Below are 23528 nucleotides of genomic sequence, written 5' to 3'. Positions count from 1 at the left end.
TAGAAAGCTGAAATTCGGCTTTAATAATAATAATAATAATAATAATAATAATAATAATAATAATAATAATAATAATAAGCAGACAGCCTAGCAATTTTAGAGTTTTTGATAATTCCCTTCAGATTCTACACCCTTCTAACATTCAATTTTCTTACACACCCCTTGATAAAAAAGGAATCCAATTCTATCTTCAAATCCAATTCTATCAATCAGTATCATATGTTTATTGCATCAATTTAAAAAAGTGTTAGGTTTGCTGATTTATTTATTACCCTTCAAAATACGAAGTAAACACATTCTCATATTTGGTTTTGTAAAACATATGATTTCATTGTTTCTGAGTTTCGATGAAGACAATTGACAAAATAGATATGCTCATAGAATATATTGCTTTGTGAATACACCCCCTTTTATTTTGAAGATCCCCCTAATAGGTTCAGCCCTAAGTAAAAGTTCCTGGCGTACTTATTAATTCCCTTTTTAATGGGAGGGCACGCTTTTAGTATATGACGAGTTCGTAGCGGAATGATATGTAAAAATAATCGAAAGCGAGTGATATTAATGTCGAATCCATAGTTTGGGGGTCACTGGGATGAATAGTAACTCACCCGAAGCTGTTCAAGTCTAAGCTTAACCCCCATCGACATAGTAGAGATGAAAATTAAAATGTTCAAATTCACTAAGATTAATTAATGTCATACTCATAGTTTTCGGGGTCGCTAGATGAATAGTGACAATCTCCAACCTGTCCAAATAGTGTTGCTCACGAGACGAGAAATAAGGTTTCCTCATCTCGTCTCGATTATCGAAAGATTGGTTTTCGTCTCATCTCGGATTGTTTTGTAGATTTATGTACAGAATTTATGCACTAATTTCTTCTTATTTTCATCTATAATTTATGAGATATCTCCTAATCTTGAGAGGTTTACGAAAGATGTAGTATAACAAAAATTTAAACCACGTTAATTTTTGTAGCAGTAATGTGACCAGGGAGGGATCCGGGACTATACACCCCCGAAAGTTGTTTTTTTTTTAATTCCTGCATTATTATTTTTGGCAAAGTTATATCTAGCAAATTTTAAAACTGTGAAAGTTAATAGCCTATGTTCTTCTTATTTTCAGTACACTGCATTTTTTAAAAAATGTATTTTATTGTTATTTACAGTATGATGTAAAACCTGTTTAAAAGCGCTTGCCCCTTTCTCGTTGGAAAGTCTTTAAGCAAAACAAAAGTTGCTTGAGCAAGTCATTGAAGTGATGGGGGAATATAAAGGCTAAAATTTGTAAAAATAAATAAATAAATAAATAAAGCATAAAACGCCGTTTACGGACGAGGGTTCCCGGATCACCCACTATCTTGTGTGGTATTCCATACTACTGATGCGAAAAGAAATAACGGGTTTTCGGTTTTTAAAAGAACCGGCAGAGATTTTTTAAAAAACGGAAAGATTATAAAACAGTTCCGATTTTCAGAGAAAATTGTTTCGAATTAAAAAAAAAAACTGTTGCGTTTGTAACTGAAGCCAATTTTTAATAGAAAACCAAACCGTTTTTTGGTAGAAAAACGAGCCGGTTTAAAACCAAAAACTGTTTTGGTGAATTTGGTTAGTGACAGAATTTAAAATGTTTTCGAAGATTGTGGCAAAAACAGATTAAACTTTAGAGTTGACTCGAGCGGCAGTTTGTAATTGTTCGTGTGTCCAGCGTAGCTACATTCAGCTAGGATATTAATATATGTATTTGCAACCCTAACTGTAGCCGAATGAGGGTCTGGGGGCGAAGTCCCCAGAGACCGAAAGGATTTTGAATGAAAACAGGCTAAATGGCTAGGAAGATAGTAAATACTCATATTTTCATCGAAGCAGAAATTCCCGGTTACTTTCAAAATTCCATGACTTTTCGCGATGTTTGTAAATTCCCTGACTTTTCCATGTCTTCCCGGTTTTCCAGATGGGTAGCCATCCTGATGTACTACTACTTAATACGGGATATAGCATTCATGACTACTTACTTATTCTGAGACTTTTAGCTACCCTTTAAACAATCGAAGTAACCGAAGACAAGCAATACAACACTTCATTCATATCAGCCAAAAATTTATAACCTAGAGTCCTGTTTAATTGAATTTGACAGAACAGTGGTGCTTCGGTTGAACGAAAATCCGGTTAAACCGCAATAAAGGTTTTTGATATACAGTATTACTGTATACAGTATACAGTATATATATATGTGTATAAATCTCAACTGGCAGGTGTTTCTTGACTTTTACAATACAGTATGTTCTCTAAAAACAGACTGGGATGGGGAATGGATGAATACAGCTGACACATCGTAACAACGACCTTGGATAAATAAATGTCAGACCAAAATAAATATTGTACATATTGTTGGATGTTTTTAAATAAAAGTCGCGCACGAGTAAAGGCTGTTTTTAAATGATTCGGTTAACCCGGAAGTATAGTTAAACAGGATATAATGTGTATATATATATTAATCTCTTTATTTATACAAATTTAACTAAAAGCAACAAGATAACACTACGAAAAAGTAACAAAGTAATCACCAAACCTTGTATTGAACAAATATCATATACTATGAAATAACCATAGAAAAATAACATAATGATATATATATATATATAACGTAAAGTAGTGAACAAAATAATTATAACATTGTTCTCTGTAGATGTAGTAATTAGTAGACAAAATTTCATTGTTCTCTGTACTATAGCAAACACACATTGCACTTACAAAATACTAAAGCTTTACAAAAGTTTTTATTTGTCATGTTCAAAGTTTGAACCACAAACAAGATTTCATATTTATTATAATCATTAACGTTAGAAAATTACATTGAAGATGCAAATGATTTGAAATATCACCTAAAAATAGTTGTATTATTTATTTATTAATTGATTTTTAAATTTTACTTTCTCTATAAAAGAAAGTATTACATCTCTAAGAATCTGTTCTCACACAGGAAGACACACAAATACGCATGGTCCTTCATTTCCCTGTTATAGCTAAGATGCAAACAAGGAAAATGGAATTACACAGGAGTTAAATATTCCTTCCAGTAATACCGGAATTACCGAATGGTGTTTAAAACTCGGAAAGCTTTCTGTCGTTATAAAACTGTACTTAATACAGCACTAATAGCAGTTCTTACTTTCATCGTGGTGAACAAATGCATTCATGGGATTCAGAGCTTTTTTCTAAACTTCCAAATTATGCTATACGTACGTATGAGAAATCTTTCGGAACGACTTCATTCTCTGTACGTTTATTTGCAGACCACTGTCAAAGCGAAAATAACAAGAGTAGAAAATGAAAATGAAATGAAATCTTTCAGTTTTACGTCCCACGGGTGTGCCGGTTAGGCTAAAGGAGACGGTGATGATGAGAAATGAATGAAATGGTGGAATGAAGAAAATGGGAGGAAACGGGAGAACCCCGAGAAAACCCACGAGCACGATATTTGTCCACCACAAAGTCCACATGGCGTGAGCTGAGATCGAACCAGGGACCCCAAACACCGGAGTTGAACGCTCTACCACTGCGCCACCGCGCCCCCAGCAAGAGTAGCGAGAAAGATTTTATGTATATTTAAATAGGTTCATCTCCGTTCCAAGAATAGACTACGCTCTTATCCCTCTATTAGAACGGGAGCTCCTTCGTGACTACGTGGGTAGCGTACGCGTCTTTGACGTGGGAAATCCGGGTTCGATTTTTGGCGGGAGATCAAGTGGTTCGGATTGCACGTTAATCAGTAGGTCCATATCTCATATAGCCTCACTGCTGAAAGGGATGCTAAACTCACAATCAACTCAACTCACTATTAAAACGGGACATAGTTGCTCTATAACTTCCGATTTCAATATAGAATCCCTACAGTTTGTAAGTCTATCGCAGATTCCCATTTGAAACGAAATTTTCCTATTTTAAAGATCAGTTATAATACGATTAACTAAAGAATCAGTCACTAGTCACTTTTAACACATTTTTTACTCACTTAAACCAACAATAATAAAGACGCTCTTTGACTTCTTCCTAAAGAGGTAGGCAAGTCCTATGTATACATGGGATATTCCGTGAGACCATAGTTTCCATCTATACCACAGAGAAATAAATGATCCCTCGTTTTGATGAAATCATTTGGTTTACAAAGCATCTCAGTCCCAATAGATCTCAATACTTTTCTTTAAAAAAATGTAATACATACCAAGTGTTTATGTGCTTATTTGAAGTTTAACCTCCCATGAAGCAATTAGTACTGTTTCTCCTGTTAATTCCACTTTCCCGATTGCATTTTCCTTTGTTTCAATACGATAAAGTGTAGTATGCACTTTAAATACTGGAAATATAAAGCAGTTAATCAACATTAAACTTAATAAATATAACAACAATATTTTTTAAAAAGTCCCTGATATAAATATGTGAGTCTTTGAGAGTACATTTCGTAAAGTTACATTTTGAACTGCTATGTATAAATAATTTATTTGAGCTGTTTGTATAGATATTTGATTACACTTATACACATTGATAGCAGTGTCTTGCTTGTGAAAATTCAATACTTCTGGCTTACATCGATAGTGGATTACACAATGTAAATGAAATAAAAAAAATATGGCGGAAATAAATTTAACATTTTAGTTTACATCGAAGTCATGTTCTGACTAGATTGAATATAGATGTCACTTGAAAAGAAAATAGACACGAGACCGCTAATCTTAAAAGACAAGCCTGGAATAGTGTACTAATTCACACTACATTGACAGCAGTAACAGTATTAAATATTTATTTTCGTATACATCAAATTTCACAGCAAAGATTTACTCATTTCAGTTAATTGCATACTTTGTTTCTTAGTCATTCATTATTACCTATAATACGGTACGTTATTAATTAATTACATAAAAATATCCACTATTAGCCATGTTGAAACCAGCACAACATACAGACCAACACACCCATTTTTACACACTGCAAAATGTGAGTACATAAAATTCCATAAGTCACAATTACATATAAGTCTTAATTATGAAATCTCTAAAAACGTGAACTAACAGGCATTTCAGTGTTAAAAGCATCCATAACCACACCAAAGTTCATTTTCAAAATGGACACGATTTTTATACAAGCGTTCAATTGCTACGTATAGTGACATTTACAATAAGGCAATTCGGAAAGTAAAATTCCACTTTAACAGGGAATAATGCTACCACAAAAATCATGTAATTTTCATGCTAATAGCATACGGTGTACAGGTGACACTAGTAGTAACTCCTTGCGAGTCTATAGGTTTTCAATTTTGTAGCAGCGTAAGCTACATAAAGATCACTGGAACGCAGATGTGATGTATATTACCCCCTTGATGATGCTAACGCAAAACGCAATTTACTAATTCATGTTTGTTTTATTAATTTATATATAGGAATAAATATATTCATGCTTTCCTGACTTATCAATAAAAATGAAACACTTTCATTCAACCCTAAAAATAGAAGGCCTTATGCAGAGTCGTTTTGACGTATGATTAGCGTCATACTAAAGGCCTGACTACTACAGGAAACATACGTTAATTGAACTCTTTAATATGGCACTAATCATGCGTCAGAACGACTCTACATAAAGCCCATAATCCAGTAAATTTTACAAGCATTGAAAAGAAATTAAAATGACGAAAAAAGAAGAAAATTGGATTATTATCAAGGAAATTATTTTCGAAATATTGCTAATCACAGTTATCTTTGAAGAACAAAATCAATCTGCTTCGCCCAACTTTGTACACAATAAGTTATTATAAATCAATTATGATAATGGGTATGCGATTTTCAACGATATCGACAAAAAATTATGACACCTTCTGAATAACGACAATATTACGACAAGTGATGTTTAAAAATATATTTAGAGAAACTCACTAATTAAATCATTTATATATTTAATAAACTGACATTATTCTTGCATATATTAGATTAATGCTAATCAACAGGCCTTAGTAACAAAACAGCTTATGTGAAAATAAGAAAATATACTGTTAAAGCTAAAGAACAACTTCACAACATGTTTTAGCGATAAAAAGGAAGTTTCTCGAAGTAAACAATAAGGTATCTTTAAATGAAAATTAACGCTGGCAATTGTGCTAACAGACGGTTTTAAAAAAAGCGCGTTATTGTAGACGTCGCTAAGATGCAACACTATTGTGCAAGTTAATCAGTGTACCAGAATCAGAGTATGTAAAATAAACAAATGCGAAAAGGATCACGAATTTGTGCTAAAAGACGACAAATGGCTAGGACAGTACATTCATAACCAAATCCTATACACCCTTAGTAGACGGGTTTGATTCCCGGCGGGAGCTCATGTGGCTCGGAACCCACATTAAGCTGTAGGTTCACATCTCATATAGCCTCGCTGCTGAAAGGGATGCTAAACTGAAAATCAAATCAAATCAAACACTCTTAGTAGATTCGTATCTTTCAATCGACAAAGAAGAAGGTAAGGATACGTCGGTTCACTTACATCAGGACATGCGAAATATCACACAACAATCGATAAAATAAGAAACTGAACGCTTTTTCGCCGAAGATTTCGATAAACTGACAATTCTACTAGCATAATTATCTTAATATCGCAGTATTGGTGAGCATCAGTTCTAACACTATCTGGTATTGTAACGCCTGTACAGTGTCATATGTATCATGTGTATGATTAAAAGAAAATCTGTTACGTCTTCGCGTCTATATCTACACTTTACTTTGAAAGCTACTTTTATTACATGATTCTCACTTATTGCAACTGTAAAAATGAAGAATTCTGTTACATAATGCGATAATAGCGTTTTCTTTAAAAAAATAACAAATAAAAAATATAATTATGAATATTTTAAGATTTTTTCGTGCATGTACACACGAGCTACAAAGATAACTTTTAGAACACAACCTTATGCTATACCTGACTCAAAAACATCCAATTTATTATGAAATAAATACTGTTACAAAATTAGTATTTTACAAATTCATACAATTAACTGGAAAAAGATCCAAAGTTTTCGTTATTACATGTTGGTTGGAATGTAAATTCCTTTATTTTACTACACACTAGTATGTTGAATATAACAATAAATAGATAATAACACCAGCATGCTTGGCATGTGTATATATATATATATATATATATATATACAGTCTATTTTATTTATTCTTTTTGGTATGGGGTCAAAAAGATGAAATCGCTGATCTGTTATTTCTCATTCCAAAAGTTTATTATCGCTCCGTCAACAACATATATATATATATATATATATATATATATATATATATATATATTGCCTACAAAATGCTGCTTTCTGATTTAGCTAAATTTCTCCCAGCATGCTAGAATTATTAAAATATTATGTCACTGTAAACTACATATTATATATTCCCCATATAAATTCATATTAAATAATACTACCATTTAACTATCACCGGTATAATTAAATAACATATCATATCATATATATTATTTTGCTGACGATCATTTATCACATGTCATACATTTAGCATTTTTTTAAAAATCCTTAGTTACTTACAGTTGATAAAGGCACTCTCTACTACCTGTAACAATATTAATAACCGATTTAAATGTATTAGTTCTGCACTCCGAATCGATAAATTACAGTATGCGTATACACACTTCCTGGATTCAAGATACTGTTAGGGAAGTTTGGCTGAAAGTATAAAAGAAATCCACATAATAGTTATCTAATTACCGTAATAGCGAATAGTAAGCTATTATTCACTTAATAGTAAATTTAATACTGGCTAACACTTAATAGTCCATCTTAAACAGCTGAAATTCACAATGGTGGTTACACGTAATTTCCCCTTCCCTCCTTTGACTAAAAGTATATAGATCATATTTTATTTTGAGACTTAAAACTTCGATGATTAGCGTTTTACGTAGCAATATCTCACTTTGTTAACTAAGCAGTAATTTCATAAATATTGTCAGAGATTTTGATCGCAGTTTGTTTGTGTGCTGCCATCTGGGTATCATTGACAAAGTGATCCCTAAGCCGTTAATTCCATGGTGAGACGCGTGGCAATAGGGACGTGTAACGATGGAGTAAGGCGAGTACAAGAGTCATGTTGCAGTCATAGCGCTATACAAGGTGGGCATGCCACCACCACCACGAATCTTCGTCACTCCGAAACTCCTGTAAATCAGTGAACAATTTGTCTACCGCACTATCCAGCGTCATAATGAAATGATAAGTATCAATGACCGACAGTGTAGTGGCAACCATACACAGTGAGGACACTACGGGTAGTTAAAGCAGTTGCTGCAAGGATTTGGCGAGATCCCGTCCGGATTCAATCAATGATGTCTTATTTCGAGACCACCCATGTCACGAGTGCTCAATCAGGACCTGGTACTCAGCCTATGCAACATATAGGTCACTTCTCGACTGATACGTTACGTCAGGAGAGAGTAGTGGAGGCCAAATGTCTCCTCAAGCGTTACGCAGAAAATGGACACAGGACAACTCTCTTTTCCGGCGAAAAGTTGTTCACAGTTCCGTAGTTTTTTACTGCTCAAAATGATATGTGCAAGCTGCTCAACATGTTTCCAGGGCGCAGAAGTTCCATCACCCAGCATCAGCCACGGTGTGGTGGGATGTGAGCTTCAATAGCACAATACACCTTCATTTTTGGGAACAAGGAGTGAAGACATCGGCTACCGTGTACCAGACCAGAATGTTAGAGTCCACTGTGAAACCGTTGAGTACCACTATGTTTCTCAACTAACAGTGGACTTTCCAACAGGATTCTTCTTCCGCGTACAAGGTATAGCTAACAAAGAAGTGGCTACTGGCCAACGTCCCAGACTATCTTCATACCAGACTAGCCCTTTAACAGCCCGGATCTGAACCCGCTCAACTACAAACTGTTGTTAGTGCTTCAATCCATGGCATGCAAGAAGGGATACCCTAAAGTGGACTCCCTTAAGCCCGCCCTGGTCAGGGCAGCCTGCCATTTCCCGTAGACATTGTTCATAATTCCACTGACGTGTGGCCTGCCAGACTTCGGGCCTGCATCCAGGCTCAAGGTGGACATTTTGAAAACTGATTGGCTCTAAATGCTCCACACTTCCATGTATCATCTTGCTAAATGATATTAATATATCGTCAACATTGTGTTTGTATTTCATTTCCAAACCTCTGACAGTAATTATGAAAACGCTAGGTATAACATGTTACTGACACTACCGTGATTCAGTGGTAAAGAATAATCTCTGGTTGGAGAAAGGTCCATGGTTCGATCCCGGGGAATGTGAATTGTGGTAGATAATATCGTGTCTGTGAGGTTATCTGGATTCTCCTGTTTCCTCCCACAATCTCATTTCACAGATTCTTTAGTAATTATTCGTCTCCTTTAGCCTATAGGGAATAAGAGTGAGAATATCGTCTGTAATTCATTTAATAATTTCCTGCAGACCAATTTATAGAGAGAAACATTTTGAAGTACTGATGATGTTTTTCCGATATTGTGGTTCTCAAATTGCAACCCTCTGTCTTATGGCAAATATAATTGCACTGAACGTTGCCCTTCCTTAATGATCTGATAGGAATTAAATTCTATACTTTACATTCACATTGTTACGAAAAAATACTTACGTGATATAGTTAGGACCAAAAAGGAATTTAGTGTTCAATAGTGAAGTTTCATCATGAGAGTGTGGGGAAAACGTTAAGACAAAGAACAATATGACAAAAAAGTAAGGTCACATGTCACAATCGACCATTTTGAATGCTTTCAAAATGCCTACCTCTTTGCTTAAAGCTTTACTTTCACTCTTCATTCTATTTCTATTACATTGTAGCAGGAATGATCAACCTAGGCTTCAGGGCTACTCTTCATTTCAGAAATCACTGATAGTGTACTTATTTGTTCACTAGCCCGCTAGAGGAAATAGTAAAACAATAACTGTGATCGATGCAGACTGTACGATATAGACCACCATGGGCGTCCTGTCACAACTTCCCAATCGATGCGCTGGCTACCCGTGCACTATAGTCTACTATTGTCTACTTTTCTCGTAATATTTTTGATTTTCCATTTGGCCCTCTTTATCTACGGTATTACTCTACTTTGCTAGCGTCTACTTTCTATATTCACCATAACAGTTTCTTCTATCAAAATTTGGCTTCTCTCCTTTCTATGGAACAACACATAAGTTCAAACTAAAAAGATAATATTCCAGATAATTGACTGTGATACATCATTTGCTTTTTTCTTTCAATATTCTTTTTTTTTCTGAACTTTTTCTACACTAATATGATGAAACCTCAGTTTTGAAGACTAAGAGTACCTTTATAGGATGTTTTTAGTGTCCTTTTTTCATTACTATCATGCAAATACTATACATTGAGACTTAAAATCACGAGTTCGTCTATGAATCCAAGAGCTGTATTTAAAGTTAATGCCTTTGAGAATCTTATCTACTCTAACCGAAACCATGCATACCAATAAAACCTAAACATTTTATAATACAAATGCGTACTGATCATTTTATTATTTAAGTGGATCATTAAAAACCAAACCATCACCAATATTTGTGAATTTATGTTAGCCTATAAAGTCCAATCTTTTGCTCTTAGATAATAATAATAATAATAATAATAATAATAATAATAATAATAATAATAATAATAATAATAATAATAATAATAATAATAATAATAAATAAAAATAAAATTGAAAGAGGTTTCGCGGGTCGCAGTTCTCCATCAAATATACATTTAAAATCTCTGTAACATTGTGGGCCGCGGTGACTCAGTGGTAGAGCGTTCACCTCTGGTACTTGGGGTCCCGGGTTCGATCCCAGTCCCCGCCAAGTGAACTTTGTGGTGGACAAACACTGTATGCGTGGGTTTTCTTGGGGTTCTCTCGTTTCCTCCCACTTTCTTCATTCCACCATTTCATTCATTACTCATCATCACCGTCTCCTTTAGCCTAACCGGCATAACCGTGGGACGTAAAACTCAAAAATTTCATTTCATTTTCTCTGTAACATTTACATAAAATGGATTACTCGTACATGTGATCATGCTAGAGCAACATGTCTCTTTTACATCGCAGAATAGGCTTTAAATTTAACTGAGCTGTTCAGTTACAATTTTCTTTTCTGTTCCTTCCCACATGTTATATGTTTTAATTGACTTTGTACAACATGTGGGCCGCAGAAAATCAGTTATAAGGTTGAACACTCCTAGGTTAACCTGATAGTACTCAATATAATAGGGAAAAAGAAACTAATCTTTTCTACATTACTGTTTATCTGAAATTTTATATTTTGGATCTAGTCTTGTTAAGATGAAAAGGTAGCAATTAAAAGGGAGTACAATGATTCATGCAAACTTTTTAAAAATAAGTATGGGTCTATGTTACAGAATACGAGACAAAATGTGTGGGAAATGAGTGCTTGGCTTTTTAGTGCTCTCAGCTGTGTTGAATTTTCGTATTTGTGTACTCAGGAACATTATTATGTATAGGTTGGAACTATCATTTATTATACTTTTAACCTATACTTAATATTGTTTCTGACTGTACAACTGAATTATGTAATAAAGAAAATCATATTTTGTCTAAATTTCCTCGATACAAGTTTAATTTTGTATTTTCTGCTTTAACAAAAATCGATCTAAGTGGCTTCTCCCTTTCTGTGTTTCTCTGACTTAAATAAAATCCTGACACAAACAATATTGTCTTCTATGAAATATAGTATTTTAAGTACCCAATTTCACGAGAATTTTAAAGGAACATTCTTACGAGACATTAACAGTCGAAATTTATCATAATTATTAAGAACTAATCCTGTTCACTTAAGTTACTGAATTTTTAAATAAATATTTTTACCTGATTCACTGCATTTGGATAGTTTTGTGTTTCTAAACAAAATGCTCCATGTTTCTTATAGCAAACGCCACTTTTCCCTCGAAGCGAATCGTCCTCTGGCAAGAAATTACTTGTATAAAATTGAACACCTGGTTGATTAGAGTACATTTCAAGGACTCTTCCAGTTCCTGGATGAACAACTCTAAACAATTGAAAGAGAAGGAAATATCAAATTAGCATTTACATTTGTTTAAAGCTAAAATAATTGGTTCACTAATTGCAGAGATTAATAGAGGTTTCATAATGGGACATTTACCCTGCACGCTATACGCCATAAGTCACAATATTAACTCGGTTTATTGGGATGAAACAACATTTAAAAGCTTAAATGACTAGAAATAAAATGTTAAAATTACAAATAGTAAGTATTAAAAGATGAAACAAAAGAAACAAAATGTTAAAAGAAAAAAAAGAAAAAGAAAACTAGGTGAAACCGTAGAGGTTCAAAATTACCACGAATAAAGAAATTATCAATTATGAAAATACAAGATAAATAAAAGAATATTCCATCAGCTCAATTGATGAGCCAAAATTTAGGACATGGCTCTGGTTCGGCCAAATAAAATTCAATAAATCGTTAGTAAAAGATAGCTGCTTATGTACAACGCAATGAACTAAAATTACAAACACTAAAGTACGACATATTTATCATTTTACTACACAGTAGCCATATGAACGATCAAATACTTTATTATTTCAACTAAGATTATGACAGAAGTAACGTCCTAGAAAGGATATTAAAAATAATTATTAAACAATGGCGGCCGCAGTAATCCAATAATAAAATTTCACTTCTGACATGAAAGGAAAAGGGGCTGCGGTGACTCAGTGGTAGAGTGCTCACCGCTGGCGCGTGGGATTCCTGGTTCAATTCCAGCTTCCGTCACATGAGTTTTGTGGTGAACAAATACCATGTGCGTGAATTTTCTCGGGGTTCTCGCCTTTACGCCCATTTTTGTTATTCTACCATTATCATCCATCTCTCTCCATCATCAATATCTCTCTTTGCCTCAGTGCACCATCATAGGACGTCAAACTAAGAAAATAGTTATTTCTAAAATAACGTAAAAATATTAAATAAGCGAAATAATTACCTAAGTTAGCTAGCTGAACCTCGACCTCGAAAGTGAGAACGTGCAACTTTGTCTCGGGAAGGTTGGTTCTTTGAGTTTAACGTCCCGTTCAGCAGCGAGGCTATATGAGACGTGGACCTACTGATTAACGTGGAATCCGAACCACATGAGCTCCCGCCGGGAATCGAGCCCGGGTCTCCCACGCCATAGGCGCGTACGCTAACCGCTTAGCCACGAAGGAGCTCTTTGTCTCGGGAAGGATGAAGTAATATAGTCGTTAACGCTCCTACATAGTAAGCAGGAGACTTGAGTTCGATCTCTAGTAGCACGTTCTCACTTTCTAACTTTCAACTCTTCCGTTTACTAGAGTCTCTTGCAACGTGGTTCACCGCCGTATCATCGTGACTGTCTCCACCGCTCTAGTTTATCAATTTTGTTTAAGATGCATGGTAGTGTGTAGAGCAGTATTACTTATACGATAGAAAACAGCTCCAGCAGCAGATTGCTTGGTTTCGTAACACTGTGAACTTGTCATGTATTCTGAAAGCATCTGAGGACTCACGACTGCGTACATCACTTTTGCAATTTGAGAAATGCTCTTTCGGTTTCAATGAACAAGAAAAGCGATCTTTTTAGCCTTTTCTAAATCTGTACCATTCTACATGCTTCTTACAAAGAACTGTACGTCACTGATCTGATCTTTTATACCAATTACAAAATATTATCATTTAATTCAAAGAACGCAAATATTAAACATCAACTTATTAATATTATTATTATTACACTATTATCACTGACCGTCATTGAATAATACTAACAAGCTGTAACGATAAAAACAATGGTGTGTTAGGAAAATATACAGTGGACTATCATTAATTCCAACTTCGATAATTCGAACAAAAGTCTTCGCCTTCGAAACTATCATTCAAAACAATGATAAAAATTGAGAGTAAATCAAACTTTTAAACCGCCTGTTTGGATAATTCGAATTAATATATACAGTACAAGAATATTTAGTGTTGGACTGATTGCAAACAGAAGAGAACAGTTTCAACTGGTTTCAGTTATCAAGAAACAGCCGTAAGGAAGAGTGACACAAAAGTGCAATCTACATGATGATTAAGATGATGAAGGCCAGATTGGAAATTAAGTAAAGAAACAGCGTATGCAACCGTATCTGAAGCTTCCCAAACGGTTGGAAATTTACAATAAGTCTATTAAATGTCAATCAAATGCAAGTAATAACGTATTTCATGCAAAAAATTAAATCAGAGATTTTTTTTTTTTTTTTTTTGATCGTGTAAAAACAAACGAAGATCACGGAATTGCTTAAGTGAGAACAAATAATTAAGACTGTTACTTCTATATGTGATTCTGCGTATTAATTCAGTGTATGTGGTACTGGACTTAAGTGTATTTTCCGTTGTACGTGTAGCTATATTTATGTGTGAGTAAATGTTGTTTGTTGGTTTCCAGTATTGTATCACGCAAATAATATGCTCCCTTAAAGGTGAAATCTACAGACTTTTACGTAGATACTGTAGTCTCGTTCGCCTAATTTTAGAAGGTATATTTAACAGTGTATATTTTCGAATAATTCGAACTTTTATCGAGTTCCTGGGTTTTCGAACTAAAAAAGACTCTGCATTTAATTCTTTCGCAATCAGATATATTTCATGCTTAAGATATAAGCCGAAAGTGTTTACATTTAATGAAGTTACAGATGAGGCAAAACAACTGACAACAATTTACACTAAATTACTGGAGTAAAATTGTTATCGCGTTCGAACATCTATTTATTTTGTATTTACAGTAAATAGTTAAATAAATAAAAAATAATAGAAGTTGACGCTGTGCTCCATTTTTGTTCTTCTAAACCAAATGAAATTTAGATTATTCATTTATTTTAAAAGCTAGATAAATCTAATCTTTAATATACACTTTGTACCTTTACAAGATGAAAAAATAAATAAATAAATAAATAGTAAAACGTGTAGAATCTTTTCGTGATGCTTTTGCACACTTAGGATGAATCAAGTACAGTGTAATATAAGAAACTTAAATTTTGATTGTCGTTACTAACAAAATCCACAAAGTATATTTCAAACATCATATTCCGATCCCTGAAATGATCAAGATAAACTAAAATACACACCTGGCTACAAAACTATTCCCTCCTTCACAACCTGCATTGATGCAAAAGTTTGTATCAAACCCATTGTCCGGGGTTAATGGTAAAATATCACAGATGTTCCTAGGGATCCGAAGGTCATACACTGTATCACCTACAGACTTTAATTCACCTGTAAGAAAATTAATATATACATGCATCACACATACACAATCAAAATAAATATGGCTTACACTACAACAGTGGACGAAATTTTAGAACATGCTGGAAACCCAACTTAGCCTTTGAGGTGAAAATAAAATAGTCATTTTCTTTAAATTCCCACCTCTACTCAGAGACTATACTATTATCCGATGTAAGCTGCCGTAGAAAGAAAGGGGGAAAAAAAAAGCACTGGATTTCTATTCCTTTCTTATAAAACTTAAAACTATATTGCCATAAGGATTTACGAAACTCGTAGTATATTACTGCAGAAACACGAGATCATTATTGGATCCTACCCCTAACTAATGAATGCAATCCAGTAAGCCTTGGTTCAATATCTTCCGAAATCTCTTCTAAATCGATGACTAAACATCAACATGATTGTACATATTCTTCAGATGAATAACGCGACGGTCAAGGCAAATTCTGCACGAAAACAATTCTAAAATCCTCGCTCACTAACAAAACATCAACTGGAAAGAAATTTCTCTGGTATCTTCAACATGATAGAATCCATCCCGATTTGACAGAAAACGGCATCATAACATGAAACGTAACCAGATTCTTTGAATATTACCCCGAAACGAAGAGGCAAACACTTCACTAGAACACTCTCAAAACTTAATTAAAATGACAAGAATGAGCACGTCGAATAGGTTTTTTGTTAAGAGACTGAAAAACGAATTCCAGTGCTTAACCATTTTGTATATCTATTTCACTGTGCTCCACAAATGAAAAGAACCTAAAAAATTGTTATGAACAGAACCGCATAAAGTGTCATAAAATGTATGCATATACTCTTATTCGGTTTATAATACGTGTGAATTTGTACAAACAGATTATATATATATTATATGGTGCACAGTGGATTGCCACAAAGTTAAGAACTCTCCAAGTACGATATTACAACATAACGGTTTGGCGCAGTCCCCTAAGAATTTCTAGTACCCACTTTAACCCAGTCGAGCGAACTGGTGGGAGCTCACATGGTTCGGATCCCACTTTAAGCTGTAGGTCCACGCCTCACTATAGCCATGCTACTGAATGGGGTGTTAAACTTAAATTCAAACCAATCCAGTCCTTAAGAAACAATGTTATATATATAAAAAGTTCCGAGTGAGAGAGTGATTGACTAATCAACTTCCAAGTCAAACCGATTAAGCTGCAAGCTTCGAATTTTGAGATAGTACATAGGATATCACTAAGGAAGGATTTTTGGAAATTCGACGGAGAAGGGGGAAATAGTGGTAGCAATTAATAAATTAAAATGTCAATATCTCCAAATTCCTGAAAGATTAGAGACATGAAATTTGGTATACAGACTTTTTACTTAAAATAGTTAAGTAAGTGTTTCAACGTTTTTTGATATTTAACCTAGAACGGAAGAAAATGGGTAGGCAATACATTATAATAAGAGACACGGTGTCTGGACTTCTCATTTAAAATAGCAAGAAACATGTTTCGGTGTTTTCTTATATTTGATTTACAACGACAGAAAATAGGGTGAGAAGGAAAAATAAGTGGGGATTATTAATATAATAAAAGTCCACAACTCGGAATCTTATATGATTAGAGGCACGAGATTTGGTATTTAGATTTGTAATTTAAATTAATAAGACACATGTTTCAGCATTTTTTGATTATTGAGACCTAGAAAGGAAGAAAATAGGGTAGACAGGAAATAAAGGAGTGGGATTATATTTATTATAAATAAGATGACCGTATCTTCCTTAGACTTGAAATTCGGTATTTTGACTTTATATTTCAAGTAATTAAACACGTGTTTCAGCGGTTTTTTTTTTTTTTTTTTAACATTTTGACGGTACTTCGCAGCTAACTAACTAACTAACTAACTAACTAACTAACTCTATGGCCTATGGAACCCGGAGGTTCAGTGCCGCGTTCACAAAAGCTCTCCACTGACTTCTATCCTTAGCTAATTGCATCCAGTTTCTACTTTGTATTCCTATCTCTGCGAGATCCATCTTAATATTGTCCTCCCATCTGCGCCTAGGTCTTCCTATTGGTCGTTTTCCTATGGGTCTACCAGTCAAGACTTTGAAAGCGTTTCTACTTTCTTCCATTCTAGCTACATGACCTGCCCACCTAAGCCTCCTAGACTTGACGACCCTAACAATGTTGGGTAAACCGTATAAACTATGTAGTTCCTCGTTATGAAGCTTCCGCCATTCCCCATTCTCGTTCCTCTTGGGTCCGAATATTCTTCTCAGGATCCTGTTCTCAAATACTTTCAGTCTATGTTCTTCCCTCAGAGTAAGCGACCATGTTTCACAACCATACAGAACAACAGGCATGATTATCGTTTTATATATTTTAAGCTTCAAATTCCTCGACAGAATTCGCGACGACAAGAGATTTTGAACCGAATAGTAACACGAATTCCCTGCTTTTAGTCGACATTTAATTTCTTCGTGAATATGATTTTCGTCTGTTAATATTGATCCTAAATATTTGAAAGTATCCACTTTATCAAAAGCATTATTTAATATTTTAACGCCTCCACAATTTGCCGTATTACGGTCCCGACGCACTTCCATGTATTTAGTTTTCCCTGCATTTACTTCTAAACCCATGTCCCTGCAAGCGTTTAATAAGATCTCTGCATTTATTTCTACTGTTCTCCTATCATCCCCTATTAAATTTACATCATCAGCATATGCCATAACCTGGTGAATGCCGTTCAACTCTAGGCCCTGGTTGCTATCTTTGATTTTCCTTATGGCGTATTCCAGCACAAAGTTAAATAATAATGGCGACAACGCATCTCCTTGTTTCAGGCCATTTTCGACGTGGAAGCTCGTGGACAAAAATTTTCCTACCCGGACTTTACTTTGGGATTCACTTAAACATATCTTAATTAATCTAATTAGCTTTCTCGGTATTCCAAGTTCTGTAAGAACGTTGTATAATGTTTCTCTCCTAACCGAGTCGTACGCCTTTCTAAAATCAATAAATAGTTGATGTACCGGGGTATTGTATTCCCACTTCTTTTCGAGTATTTGGCGAATGGTAAATATTTGGTCGATAGTTGATCGATTTCGTCTAAATCCGCACTGATAATCTCCAATAATTTCATCTGCGTATAGGGTCAATCTTGCTAACAGAATATTTGAAAGGATTTTATAGGATGTTGACAGAAGAGAAATGCCTCGATAATTATTACAGTCAGTTTTGTCGCCTTTCTTGTGAATTGGAACAATGATTGATTCTTTCCACTCTTGTGGCAATTCTTCCTTGTTCCAGATAAGTAGAATGAGTTTGTGTATCTTGTTCCACAATTTTTCGCCTCCAGCTAAAATTAACTCAGCCGGAATTTCATCTACACCCGGAGATTTGTGTTTCTTCAATTTCTTTATAGCGGCTTCCACTTCTATTCGATTGGGTTCTGGAATATACGGTTCTGCGGTGTGTATCTCCTTTTCTCAACGCACATTAGTTTTTGGCTGCGTGTTCAGCAAATCGTCAAAGAAATCTTTCCATCTATTTAAGAGGCTATCCGTATCGGTGAGAACTGTTCCGTCAGATTTCTTTAATATACAAGCACGAGGTTGATAGCCTTTCTTAAATTCGCTGATCCCCTTATACATGTCCCGAATATTTTTATTTTTACTATTATCTTCAAGTTCCTTAATTTTAGCTTTCAAAAAATCCCGTTTCTTTGTTCTAAAAGTTTTGGAAGTTTCCCGCCTGATATCTGCGAAATTTTGTGTAGTTGTTTCATTCGGATTTTGTAGCCACCGTAATTTTGCCTGTTTTCTCTTCTCTGCTAGTTTAATGCATTCTTGGTCGAACCATGGTTTGTTCCTACGTATTTCCGCGTGTCCCAATTTTTCTATTGCTGAACTTTTAATACTATCTCTAATTTCAATCCAAGTATCCTCAACACTAGTGCACTCCGAGTCTTCTAAAACCGCGAATCTATTCGAAACTTCAATCTGGTATTCCTCTCTTACCTGGCTCTCTTCTAATTTCTTTAAATTAAATCTCTCCGTTTTCGGACATTGAATATTACCTTTATTCAACGATAATCTCTCCCGTATTATCGCTGCTACCAGGTAGTGATCAGTGTCACAATCAGCCCCTCTAAACGACCGGACGTCAATTATGCTAGATTGTCTTCTTCTATCTACTAAAACGTGATCAATTTGATTATGTGTTTTTCCGTCTGGTGATGTCCAAGTGTATTTATGAACGTCGCGATGTGGGAATTTTGTACTCTTCACGATTAGGTTTTTGGATGTTGCAAAGTTCACGAGTCTAACACCGTTGTCATTACTTTCCTTATGCAAACTTTCGTTCCCTATAATCGGTTTGAAAATATCCTCTCGTCCTACCTTCGCATTGAAATCCCCTAATAGAATCTTCATATGGTATCGCGGGAGTTGGTCAAATATCCGTTCCACTTCTTCGTAAAAACTATCTTTTATATCGTCACCCTTATCTTCAGTTGGAGCATGTACATTTAAAACAATAATATCACACCACCGTCCCTTAAGAGTAATAAAAGAAAGTCTGTCAGTAACAAATTCAACCCGTTTAATTGCTGGTAATATTCGTTTGTGAACGAAAAACCCTGTTCCTAACTGGTGATTTTTATTTCCTTCCCCGTAAAAGAACGTAAAATTTCCGGAATTCTCAGATCCATTTCCTTCCCACCTAACTTCCTGAACTCCTACTAAGTCCATCCTGTATTTCTCTAACTCACTCGTTACAGATTTTAACGCGCCTGCCCTATAAAGACTTCTAATATTCCATGTTCCAAATCTCATGTCCATTTTCTTTTGCTGATGTCGTGCCAAGTTATCAGTCCTTGTCCGAGGCTTTTGTGAATGTTTCTGAACAAGTACCTTTTTTTACAGGATGAGGGTGTTAGCCTTACCCAAACCCCCAAGCTGGAGGACCACTCCTAGTCGTCTGTCCGCGACTGCTTATTCAGTATATTCGCAGCTAACCTCTATATCTAGAGGCCTTCTCCTCGATCCGCAACCTGAGGACGCGCCATGCCGTGGTGACAGATCTCAAAAGAACACAACTTGACAAAAGAAGAAATAAAACGTTTGAAAAACTTGGAGATTAGTTAAAAGTCAGCGACTTTTTTTATTTTATTTTTTTTTTTTTTTTTATGGAGAGGTCAGTTTGTTATTGTAATTGGCTTCTCCATAAGAAAAGTCGCTGACTTTCAACTAATTTCCAACTTTTTCAAACTTTTCTTTCTTTTGTAAAGTAGTGCTTTGTTTTTGAGATACGAGGTAGCTGCAAAGTACCGTCGATTTGTCCTAAAAGGGAAGAAAAGAGATAAGAAGAAAGGGGAGTGGGGATTGCAATTATTTCTAGTAACATATCTGTATTTCGGAATCCTTTAACACAAAAGGTTATTCTACGACTCAGCTTACTTCTCAGTTCTTGGATTGGACGGACGTGTCTGTTCGGAGCTCTGGACTTTGCTATGTTAACGGCTAGTGATTGTGGAAGGTGGAATGGATATATAGAAGATACTGGATTTATGTCGACCCAGCTGTGTCTATGGTTCATAATTTGTTTAGTGATGATATATTATTTAAACAATACATATATATTTAATTTAGTACATTTTGTACATAAAAGTAAACGTTGCGCCATGGTGGTTTGTGAGTGAACACGGAGGAACAAAGTTTATTTAAAGGATAAAGTGAATATTAGTGTGTATTAGTGCTGTGTATATTCAAAACGTTATTAAAGTGATAATAGTGCATGATACGTTAATAATATACTATCACGTAAGTACTAGTGTTACTACTTTGGCAATAAACATTAAATTTACTTTTTCCATATGGCGTCGTTCTATGTACATAAACAACAGTCATTGGTCTGGAAATAGTTATATATAAACAATACGAATTGCTCGGCTTAAATAGGTACTTAGTGGATTAATAAACTGTGACATTTTAGCCGATTAATTATGAATATTCAATGGTTTAGTTTAAAATGAGTTAAATAGAAGGATTATTTAGTAAAATCAAGATTCTGTTAAATAAAGAAATAAACAGTATCGGTTTATGCCTTTCCATCCAAGCACGTGCAGCTGGCAAAGAATCATGGGAGTGAGACTTTATGGGTAAACGTTGCAAGTTGCTACACAAGGTTGCCACATCGTTTCTGTTTAGAACTTCCATACTGACTTGAGGACATTCAATTAGTGCATAGAATATTCTGCGGAGATACTGGGAATATTTACGGAATATTGAACAATATAAATATTGCAATGCAAAGAGGTGTGCTGTAGGTTTTGGTTATATAGACAGTAGATTGTTGGGGAATATCCAGTAGATACCTAATTATACACCTACTTACGGACAGGAAGGAGTAATAAAATAAAATAAGATAAATAGTCAACAATAGAAATTTTGAATTCCGATTAAATTGCTTGTTTGTGTAAGGTATGTTTAATGTTTTTATTTTGATATAGTGGTATGCAAATGGTTAATTGATAACTGGTTTGATTGTTTATTGTTTTAATTTTAGATTTTTGTTTTTTAGTTTGGTGTATATACTGGAATAGTGGGTTATTATGAAGTGTAAGGAATATTGGTATATTATTATTTTTATGATTATGATGGCTAGTAGTAGTAATAATGATAGAATGGCAAAGTCGCAGAAAGATAAAATGTTGATTGCCTTTCCTGTTGATATTTTTGAATGTGAGCTACATCCCAGAGCAGTTTTTCATGAAAAAAAGAATTTCTATAAACATTTAGAAGAAAGGCATATTAATGAATTTGCGCTACAATGTAAATCATGTAAAGCTATATTCTATAAGACACACTCAGCAGATTGTCATCAACCGAAATGTACAGGTCCTAAACCTATAGGAGATCATGCATGCCCGTGGTGTGAGCAAACATTCGACAAGTTAGGTGGCCTTGCAACTCACAAGGTCAAGAAACACCCAAATGAGTGGCAAAAAGAAAAGATTGAAAAAGAAAGGTTAAAAAGGCTTAATTCGAAACGACGAAACTGGAGTGTCACTGAGATTGATCAATTTGTGAAAATTGCTCGAGAAAATATAGGGAAACAAAACATCAATGAAATAATTCATACTTATTTTCCATTAAGAACCTTAGAGGATATTAGAAACAAAAAGTATAGATTAGTAATGCAAGGAAAACTGCCGAGGGAAGTTATTTCACAGGATAAAACTTATTCAGAATTGGGTTCCGAAACATATGAGGAAATAGAATTTACTGATTCTCAAAATGACAATGTTTTTATAGATAATTATCATGTAGATGCAGTCAGTTTGAGTAGGAAAGAAACATGTGAGACTGGTGTTAACACGGATAGGTGGTTTGATCATGACTATGCTTTAACTAAGGCAAAATTAACTAAAGAACTTGAAAGTTTGAAGGGTAGTCCTATTGCAGATGATAACATTTCTTTACATAGTCTCCTGGTTAGCTTATTACAGCAGATTATGATTAATACTGAAAATGTATTGAGGGAGAAAACTGTAAATGATGTTAATAAACAACTAAGTGATTTTGAAAATGAGAAAGAGAATAAAATAGAAATATTAGAAAATCAAATTGAATTGCTACAAATTGAGGTAGAAAATATGCAAAGGGAAATTATTAACAAGGATATGATGATTGACAAAGAGAAAGCATGGATTAATGAAATGTGTGCGGTAAATGAGTCTGCTCAAAAGGAGATAGAAAATAAAGATAAAGAAATTTCCATAATTAAAATTAGCAACCAAAAACTAAAAAGCAGGATTATCGGGCTTGAACAAGAAAGGGTTGGTATTGATAATAACTATCAGAAAAGAATTACAGACATAGTTAAAGAGAAAGAAAATGAAATAGAAAAGTGTACTAAATCGTTATTGGAATTGAAAGATCAAATCATATTTTACGAAAAAAGGGTTAAAGAATTAGAAAATAAAATTAACGATCAAAAAATAGCTGAGGGTAAAGATTACAATAGTGTTGCAACACTGACAGAAGTAACTTTATCTTTAGATAAAGAAATTGTAGGAAATGATAATTTATGTGAAGGTGTTTGTAATGATAGCCTAATTTTAACACAACAACTAGAACAGATTGTGAATGAAGTGTTATGTGTAGATGATAAGGAAAGACAAGTTGCTGTTATTAATGAGGTTGTAAGATTGGATGAC

At 34.5% G+C, this 23528-nt stretch overlaps 1 protein-coding gene across 2 annotated transcripts in view; it reads right to left on the bottom strand.

The window, feature by feature from the left end:
* Positions 1–2473: 2473 nt before the first annotated feature.
* LOC145662559 (galactose mutarotase) overlaps positions 2474–23528 on the bottom strand; it is a 46378-nt gene continuing 25323 nt past the window's right edge. For both annotated transcript variants that reach the window (XM_081728239.1, XM_081728241.1), the window contains exons 5-7: positions 15173–15320; positions 11906–12086; positions 2474–7713 (exon numbers count right to left, since the gene is read on the bottom strand). In XM_081728239.1, the coding sequence (XP_081584365.1) occupies positions 7633–7713; positions 11906–12086; positions 15173–15320 (410 nt within the window). In that variant the 3' untranslated portion in view covers positions 2474–7632. The remainder of the gene's footprint in view (positions 7714–11905; positions 12087–15172; positions 15321–23528) is intronic.

This window comes from Thermobia domestica, chromosome 10 (assembly GCF_964235325.1).
Source record: "Thermobia domestica chromosome 10, izTheDome1.hap1.1, whole genome shotgun sequence".
Classification (NCBI taxonomy): domain Eukaryota; kingdom Metazoa; phylum Arthropoda; class Insecta; order Zygentoma; family Lepismatidae; genus Thermobia; species Thermobia domestica.
Note: the sequence above shows the minus strand (reverse complement) of the source record. Positions and strands in the feature narration are given on the sequence as shown.